Genomic DNA, 9429 nt, shown 5'->3' with positions numbered 1-9429 from the left:
CTCTATCCCAACGTACATAATATTTACATTTTCCAATAGGATATCTCTAACTGTAAATACAGCATACCATGAAACCCATTACAAACATTAGAAGCAATTTTCAAGTGAACTGCAACTATTTTTTCCCCAGGAAGAATGCATTGTTGAGTCTACCACATCTGTACGATGCTATGTTTGAGAAATATTTTCTCCATTCTAGATCTAATCCATCTTGTCATTTAATTATGTTATGGTCTTTCACTAAACAGCAGAGACTAGTTTCCAAAATTTTAATCATAACTGCACAAGGAATACAAAATAATAAATTTGCATTATATTTTGGATTGATCAGAGAGGTGCTTTACTTCATATTTGTTACTTCCTTTTAGTTTGGATAGTAAGGAAGAAAGTAATAAGCAGAGAGAATTACAGTGAAAGTTAATAAAACAAGCTCTTTCCACCAATTAAATTAGAAAATACAAACAGTACTTTGCCATCAAGTTTCAATAGGTGATCCAGGAAATTGCAGTTCCCCACAGAAGTGTGGCATTCCTAGAATATCCTAATGCCCTTCCGTAGTACAGAGAGTACAGTGACACAAACAAGACAGTATTTACAAGAGACCAAGGAACAGCAGCTCCACCTCCCCGCACTTCAATTAACAGTTATATTAAAGTCCTTTCGCCATTCATAGCTCATCGTGTTTTGCAGGGTCCATGGTAGGTTTAATGAAAACTCCTTCCATTGCCATCCAGTAGTTGTGATGATTAGGAGAAGACATGCCATGAACTTCCCGTTGGCCTCTGATTGGGTGGCCATATTGTTCTCCCGTTATTGAAAGGAATACATCCGTTCCTATGTGCTTGAAACGCACTGCATCCTCCCGCTCCCAGTGTGTCCCACTGCACTGTACAGTCCATATATCCAAGTCATCTCCTTCACCATCATCACCAAAGGCACTTACTTCCTGAATCAGAAATAAAGGAACATCAATGATACTTAAAACATCAACTACTGAGGCAGCAGAGATTGTAAAAACAAAGGTAGATGGGAAATCAGAATGGCAAAAGATCTAACCCAGATGAGATAATTTGCCACCAGTATACTCCAAAGGTAAACTGCCAAAAATAAAAGTATTATGAACAAAAATAAAACAGAAGAAATGGGACAAAATATTCTTCAGACACAGGGCTTACCTTCCTTTTTCTCAGCACGATAGAATGGCTTCTGTAAGGTATTTTGATCACTCTTATAAAACCTCAGTCATTTATTTTATTACTATTTATATTGCAGTATCACCTACAGATCCCAACCAAGATCTGAATTCCTTTGTGCGATGAACTGTACAAACACACAGTAAAGAGACAGACCATTCTCAAAGAACTTAGAATCTATGTAGAGAAAACAAAATGTGGGAGGCCATGTGACTTGCCATGGTCACATAGGAGGTTTGAACATGTCAGAAACAGAACTCAGGTATCATGTATCCCAATATAGTGTCCTATTCTTTGTACTATGCAACCTCAGGTAGGAAGACTCCATTGAGTACTTGTGGAAACACAAAACAGAAATTTCTTATTTAGCTAAGTATTTTCAGTTTTGCAGAAGTACTTGCTGAAAGATGAAGGGAAGAGCTGGGGGGATTAAGTAAGGGAAACACTGATCTTCAGAGAAGTACAAAGATTAAATGTCCAAGCGTGACTGTAGAAGCAAAAGGTTCCTTTGATAGGGTGGGCTGACAGTAAAATGAGGATATAGAGAGAGTCTGTCTATACAGCAGCTGGTACCTCTACTTGAGTTTGTGCACTAAAATCTGAAACATGGCTATGGATGGGGGTAAGTGGTGGCTTCAGCTAGCTGTCTGAATACAATTCTGTGTGGCCCCTGTGTACACGTTTGAACAGGTAGCCTAAACAACTGCAGCCACATTGTTATTTTTTGAGCTGAATTAATGTGTGTCTACCAGCACTGGAAAGCACCCATCCAGCTGCTATGAAGATATACCCTTAGAGTTTGCCCAAGGTCACATATAGAGCCTGAGACAGAATGGGTCTCATAGGTTCCTGGCTAACCTCCAAACCACTAGACCATGTTTAGTATCATGCTGGTCACTTTACCAAATAACTGCTCCAAATTAGGATGGAGACTATTGTAGACACTTTTTCACATACAAGAGAAATGAATAAAGCACAAGCTTTGAAGGCACAACTCACCATCTTACCTGATTGTTGGACAGTGGTGATTGGAAGTGATGAGTATGTAAATTTTTTCCTGTGTTCACATGCGTAAGTCGTATTGCTTGCCCACACTTCACCGGTGTTCCTCGTTGGCAAATGTCATCATTTTTCCCTCGAATCCGCCAGTAACTGTTAGCATCATCTGAAACTTCAACTCCAGTCACTGACTGCTGTCCACTTCCTGTTTCAAAATAATTTAAATGGCAGTTGACCTAACCCACCTGTCACCACTTCAGGGAATCACAAATAATTTATTGATAAAGAGCATCAATCTGTTCAGATTTATAATTGGACGGGACTAGCAAAGGAAGGTTACCAAACTAATTTCCTTTCTTACCCTATTTTGACAACACTTCTCTCATGAGTATAACTTCTAGATCAGGGGTGGGCAATAATTTTTGGCTGGGGCCATGTGAAAAATTTTTGAAGTGTCCTTGGCCTGGAAGGAGTGGGGCCTAAACTCGAAGGGGCGGGGCCAGGATCCTTCTGGGCTATCCCACCCACAGACCATGATTGGTCTGGGAGTGGGGGAGCCCCTTTGCTCCCCCTTCCCACTAGGCACACACTGCGCCCTGCTGCATGTTCCTTGCAGGGTGAGAGGAGGCTTCAGGGCGCTCCCCCTGCCTCCAGGCCAATCAGGGACTGGGGAGTGCTCAAAACCTCCTCCCATCCTGTGAGGAGCATGTGGCACTTTGAAGTGCTGCATGCTCCTCGCAGGGCTGGGGCAGGGCCAAAGAAGTTTCATGCAGCTTCCCTGCTCCCAGGCCCTGATTGGCCTGGGGGCAGGGAGGAAGCACCAGAAACCTCCTCCCGCCCTACCCCCATCCTGCGAGGAGCACATGACACTTCAAAGTGCAATACACTCCTTGCAGGGTGGGAGGAGGCTTTGCACACTCTCCCCACCCCCAGGCCAATCAGGGCCTGGGGGTGGGAGAGCTGCACGAAGCTTTATTCACCCTGCCCACGCCTTGCATGGGCACATGGCACTTTGAAGTGCTGTGTGCTCCTCGTGGGGTGGGGGGGAGGGCAGAGGAAACTTTTCGTGCTCCTCCCGCCCCCAGGCCATTCAGGGCTTGGGGGTGAGGGAGCGTGCGTGATGTTTTCTCCCACCCTGTAAGGAGTGTGTAGCACTTTAAAGTGCAGCATAAACTTGCAGGAGGCATAAGGGATCTATCGAAAAAGGCTTTCTTTCTTGACAGATCCCTTTCTAGACTGCAGCTTTTTGCCGACAAAGTGCTGAGTTGACAAAGTGCTGAGTTGGCAAAACACGGTGGCCATTTTTATGCAGATTAGACACGGGATATTTAAATCCCTGCCTCATTTGCAATGTCAACCTGCCTAATCTGCATCCCTCCGCAGACAGAGGGATGCAGTCTAGACATAACCACAGAGAGGCAGCAGTGTGTGTGGGGGAGGGCAGGCAATTCTGTGAGAGTGGATACAAGTGGGAAGCCAGCTCTCACCCTCCTCACTGCTAACAGAGAGGCAGCAGTGCAGGGTCATGGAGAGGTACCTCCGTGAGATCTAGCGCTCATGGGGAGCCGGCTTGTAAGCTGACTCCCCCAGAGAACTGGCTCTCACCTGCCTTCCCCTACTGCCTTTGATAGAGGTAGCAATGAAGAAGTGTGCATGTAGTTATTTAGATTAATCTATAAGAACAAGCTTATCAGTCTTATTGGTTAATCATTTAAATGACTATACACTAACATCTCTAAATCTCACCTGTGATCTAAAACCAGAAAAAAAAAATTCTGAACATCTGAGGAGCAAAGAGAAACTAACATACATAAGAATATTATCCAGGGATGCCATGATTTTCAAAAGTTCTGTGCAATATTTTCTCTAATCTTTTAAATCCATGTGCGAAATATATTTCTATGTGTGTACCAAGGCCTGTGCAAATATGCACCACCAGTGGAAAAACAAACCGTAGCCATTAATCAAGCTGGGCAATATCTGCATCTGTCTTGGGACCCCAAATGCACAGTTTACAGGAAACACTAGTGTTGTGCCTCACCATTCCCTGCACTGATTTCAGCGGGAGAGGCAGGTGCTCTGCACCATAGACTATGGGGTTCTGAAGAAACAGAAGCGTGTTCATTAAATCAAGCAGTTTTAATGAAGGCTCCAGACGTCCTTGTGGACGTCCCCGAACTGTTCTGAATGGCTCAGTCCTGCAGACTTACTGCTAAGGAAGATGTGAAGCTCAGTGACAAGCCTGCGGTATGTGAGGACTTGGCTGCTGACATGCCCTCTGTATGGAGAATGAAATCCGGGGATAACTAAAAGGCCAGTTTTGCATTTTCTCTCCCTCCTACAGGGCTTCTGCGGCAGAGGCACTAACCGTGGGAGCTGCCCTTCCTTTCACCCTCTTCCTTCGCCCTCGCGGGAGCCCACTCAGCGGCGCTCGCCTAACAGCGCCAGGTTTCTTCGGGAGCCACCCTCCCCGCCCCGCGAAAGCCTCGTGCTTACAGATGAGGGCAGCCCCCCCCCCCCCCCCCCCGGCTCAGGCAGTCGCACTGGCACCGTTGCTACCCTCGTCGAGACGGGCAGCGCCTCCCCTCTGGGCTCCAGCCGCGCCCCGCAGCAGCTGCCTTCCCCGCCCGCTGCAGGGAGCTGCCAGCCCACCAGTCCCGCAGGCAGTGCCCGAGCCGGGCTCCCCAGGGCAGCTGAGTGCAGCGCCCGGGGTCACGTCACCCCCCTCCCGCTGTCGTCACAGAGCCAACCCCCCCTCCCGCTGTCGTCACAGAGCCAACCCCCCCTCCCGCTGTCGTCACAGAGCCAACCCCCCTTCCCGCTGTCGTCACAGAGCAAACCCCCCCTCCCGCTGTCGCCACAGAGCAAACCCCCCCCCCCGCTGTCGCCACAGAGCAAACCCCCCCCCCCGCTGTCGCCACAGAGCAAACCCCCCCTCCCGCTGTCGTCACAGAGCAAACCCCCCTCCCGCTGTCGTCACAGAGCAACCCCCCCTCCCGCTGTCGCCACAGAGCAACCCCCCCTCCCGCTGTCGCCACAGAGCAACCCCCCCTCCCGCTGTCGCCACAGAGCAACCCCCCCTCCCGCTGTCGCCACAGAGCAACCCCCCCTCCCGCTGTCGCCACAGAGCAACCCCCCCTCCCGCTGTCGTCACAGAGCAACCCCCCCTCCCGCTGTCGCCACAGAGCAACCCCCCCTCCCGCTGTCGCCACAGAGCAACCCCCCCCCCCCGCTGTCGCCACAGAGCAAACCCCCCTCCCGCTGTCGTCACAGAGCAACCCCCCCCTCCAGACATCGCCTCCCAGCTCTCCCGCGCTCCCACCTTCCTCAGTCCGGCCTACCTGCCCCCCCCCCCCCGGCCCTCACCTGATCCGTACTTGACCTCGTGCGAGTGCAGCCGCACGTTGTGCCGGGTGTTCAGCAGCTTCAGCACCGACCCGCAGGTCACAGCGCCCGGCACCGGCTCCTTGCCGCGGCCCGACTGGCACAGCAGCGCCAGGAGCAGCAGGAGACAGCGGCGCCGCATCGCTCCTCAGCCCGGCGCCCGCCCGCCCGCGCGCGCGCAACTAACCGCCCCAGCCGCTTCCGCAACCGACCGGCAGCCCGCTTGCCGCTTCCGCATCTTGGCCAATCGCACGATGCCAGCGCCGCAGCCTGCCAATCCCCGCCCGCCTCTCTTCCGACTTCGCCGCCGCATTGGGGCGCCACCTGCTCGGGCCGCACACAGCGTACACGAAGGGGGAGCCCATTGGGCAGCGGAGGATGCCCAGGCAACCAATCAGAAGAGGCGGCGTGGCACCGCGCAGGGAACTGACCCAAAGGGAAACTAAAATTCGGAGACCAAGGGCATTAGTCAGTGGGGCGCGTGTAGGGCAGGTGGCAACTAGCAGGTGGTTGGGCCTTCGATGTGCGGGGCTGCCTCATGGACAGTCACTGCTGTAGGGACTGGCAGCGGCAAGAGGCCCAGCTGCATCCATCAGCCCTGCGCTCAGCTAGCTCCTTCTGGCACCCACACATCAAGCAAAGCACAACATGCTTCAGCCTGCCCTGACTGCCTTCCATTGCAGTGGGACGTCAATATGCAGTGATGCAACACCATGCGCAGACTTGATCTATTTTTTTTAATCCACTGAGAATTTCTGCCTTTCCAAAAAAACAAAATTAAGCCCTCAATATGGAAAAACTTAAAAAGTTTTCAAACAAAGCCCCCAACACCAAACTAAAAAAATCCCTCCTTTTTTTTGAGGATAATAAACATGTTCTGCTAAGGGTTGGTTTAATTTTAAGTCACAAATAGTGTTACTCGTCACTTTATCTACAGGAGTAACAGGGTAGGAGATGACACTGAGGTTGCGTCTAGATTGGCATGATTTTCCGGAAATGCTTTTAATGGAAAAGTTTTCCGTTAAAAGCATTTTCGGAACAGAGCGTCTAGATTGGCACAGACGCTTTTCCGCAAAAGCACTTTTTGCGGAAAAGTGTCCGTGCTAATCTAGACGTGCTATTCCACAAAAAAGCCCCAATTGCCTTTTTCGCAATCGGGGCTTTTATGCGGAAAACAAAGCTGAGCTGTTTACACTGGCCCTTTTGCGCAAAAGGACTTTTGCCTGAATGAGAGCAGCATACTATTTCCGCAAGAACACTGACAATCTTACATGAGCTCGTCCCTGCTTTTGCGGAAATTCAAGCAGCCAGTGTAGACAGTTGGCAAGTTTTTCCGGAAAAGTGGCTGATTTTCCGAAAAAACTGGCCAGTCTAGACACAGCCTGAGGCTGTGTCTACATTGGCATGAAAATATGTTGCCTGTCTACACTGGCCACGAGTTCTTGCGCAAGAACACTGATGTTCTAATGTGTGAAATCAGTGCTTCTTGCAGAAGAACTATGATGCTCCTGCTCAGGAGTAAGCCCTGTTGTGCAACTGTTCTTGCACAAGAGGCCAGTGTAGACAGGCAATATGAATTTCTTGCGCAAGAAAGCCCGATGGTTAAAATGGCCATTGGAGCTTTCATGTACAAGAGAGTGTCTACACTGGCACGGATGCTCTTGCGCAAAGGCACATGCCAGTGTAGATGCTCTCTTGTGCAAATACTTTAACGCAAGAACTCTCACGTTAAAGAGTATTTGCGCAAGATCATGCCAATGTAGACGTAGCCTCAGAGAACTACGTGGACTGTCTTAAGTATGCATTTGACATTGGATATAGGGCCTGTATAATATACTACATTCATGACTGGAAGCATGGTGTGAGGATGCCAAGCTACCCAATGTAATGCTCTTATGAAAGCAATATAATTTTCTTGGGTCAGAACAAAGTCGCCAAGCAACAAAGATGCAACAGCATAAAAGTGGGACTCTACTTTGAATTATCTTGGATAGTTTGGGTAGCACATCACCACTCTGGGCTAGTGAGAACATCATGAGATACTCATTAGACTCCATTTTCCACCAGCTCTGAATCTACCAAGCCCTTTGCTTCCCCCCTACATGATGAAACTCAATCATTCACTCAAAGATTTGTTATTTGACTTGCCTATATTAACCTATTATACTTGTAGAGCAGTGTCCCACACTTTTTGTTCATGCCTTTTTAAATAGACTGGATTAAATTAAACTTCAGTCCTAAATCTCCCTGAACCACAATGGTACCCCCACATTCTGCACTATGTCCATTTTTGTTAATCAGAAAATCCTTTTCTATTGCTTGTTGATTGTATCTGATCCAGTAGAATGCAAATGAATATGGTGCAGTTTGACATTTGAATACCTTATTTTTATTTCTTCTTGAAGGCTCTTCTCTTCTTCTAAGACAACAGATCGCTTTTGTTACTGCTTTTTAAACAGGACAAAACAGATGTCTGTGGTTGCTATGTTAGCCATGTAAAATCAATAATATGGGGCTTTAGCTGGCACCTGTTTGTCTTTCTGGGAGGTCACTAATTCCCAGTGCATTTAGTGCAGTTTATGTGGTGCTTTTTACAGTGCTTTTCAGTTGTACTTTAGAAACATAATTGGGTTAGAACAGTTGCCAACAAAAAACCCCATCAGTGCCAAACAACTATGGCAATTAACAACCACGTTATTGCTATAAGAGCTATTGTTGGATTTAGCAGGCTGCTGTGAGCTGCAGATAAACTCTCCCTTGAAATTATATGATGGGGTGCAATAGAGATGTGCCTCTTGGAGGGCAGAATTATAATTTCTCTTCATGCACATGAAGCGAAATCAGTGAAACTAACCACAATTCAGCCAACAGCTAGAATGTCTTTAGCTCTTACTCACTTAGGCTACATCTACACTGCAAGCTTTTTGCGCAAGGACGGCCATTCTTGCGCAAAAACTTGCTGAGCATCCACACTGCATGCGTGTTCTTGTGCAAGTAAATTTATATTAAAGCACCAGAAAAGAAGGCTTCTTGCACAAGAGTTATTCCTCTCCCCATGAGGAATAAGACCTCTTGCGCAAGAAGGCAGTGTGGAGGGGCAACAGGGATTTCTTGCACAAGAAACCGCTATGGCTAAAAATGGCCATCAGAGCTTACTTGCGCAAGACAGCGTCCACACTGCCATGGATGCTCTTGTGCAAAAGCACATCTCTTGCTCAAAAGCCCATGGTCGTGTGGACATGCTCTTGTGCAAGACCTTTCACAAAACAGTTCTTGCACAAGAAGCCTGCAGTGTAGATGTAGCCTTAATCTTACAGTCCTTAGGTTGTGGTCTTGATTTTTAGAGATACTAAGTACTCACAACTAGGGATGTAAATTCCTGTTATGTTATGTTCTGTTTAACTGGTTAACCCCTTCAATAGGGTTGGGAGTGGGGTTGCTCTGGCCAGGCCTGCTGCAAGTGGGGGCTACTCTGACTGGGCTGGAATGCCCCTGCCCATGGTGCACTGTTCTGGGCAGGCTGAGCTCATGATGGGTGGGGACTGCTCCAGCAGGTCTAGAGTGCCCTTACCTGCAGCACAGTGGGCCCTTCTGAGCTTGAGCAACTGCTTGCCCACACTGAGCAAGGCGCTACTCCAGCTCCTACTAATTAACCATAACTGGGAAGCATTAGCTGGAAAGCGTGATGCTTACTGGTTAACCCATTAACCATTCAGATTCCTACTCACATGGCTACTGAGCACCAGTGCTCCTGCTAAGCTTCACTGCAGCACAGCTTCACATGTGATTAATCAGAAGCTCAGGGCCTAGTGCACAGAGCTCACTTACTGGGCAGGGCTGATTGATCACTTGT

General features: G+C 48.5%; 1 protein-coding gene across 1 annotated transcript; it reads right to left on the bottom strand.

The window, feature by feature from the left end:
* Nucleotides 1-255: 255 nt before the first annotated feature.
* On the bottom strand, nucleotides 256-6220 carry SDF2L1 (stromal cell derived factor 2 like 1). Its single transcript, XM_075898277.1, has 3 exons — nucleotides 5559-6220; nucleotides 2201-2397; nucleotides 256-946 (listed from the first exon to the last, which is right to left on the bottom strand). Exons 1-3 carry the CDS (start codon nucleotides 5716-5718, stop codon nucleotides 668-670), a joined length of 636 nt encoding a protein of 211 aa, XP_075754392.1. The 5' UTR covers nucleotides 5719-6220; the 3' UTR covers nucleotides 256-667.
* Between the last annotated feature and the right edge of the window lie 3209 nt (nucleotides 6221-9429).

This window comes from Pelodiscus sinensis, chromosome 15 (assembly GCF_049634645.1).
Source record: "Pelodiscus sinensis isolate JC-2024 chromosome 15, ASM4963464v1, whole genome shotgun sequence".
NCBI lineage: Eukaryota > Metazoa > Chordata > Testudines > Trionychidae > Pelodiscus > Pelodiscus sinensis.
The sequence above is the reverse complement of the archived record's forward strand: the minus strand, read 5'-3'. Positions and strand labels throughout refer to the sequence as shown.

Bases quoted from the DNA above. Each gene is read 5' to 3' on its own strand.
- SDF2L1 (XM_075898277.1), bottom strand. From the start codon at position 5,718: ATGCGGCGCCGCTGTCTCCTGCTGCTCCTGGCGCTGCTGTGCCAGTCG. The intron at 2,398-5,558 runs GTGAGGGCCGGG...ATTTTGAAACAG, and splicing joins CGAGGTCAAGTACGGATCAG to GAAGTGGACAGCAGTCAGTG. The intron at 947-2,200 runs GTAAGATGGTGA...TTTCTGATTCAG, and splicing joins CACCACTGTCCAACAATCAG to GAAGTAAGTGCCTTTGGTGA.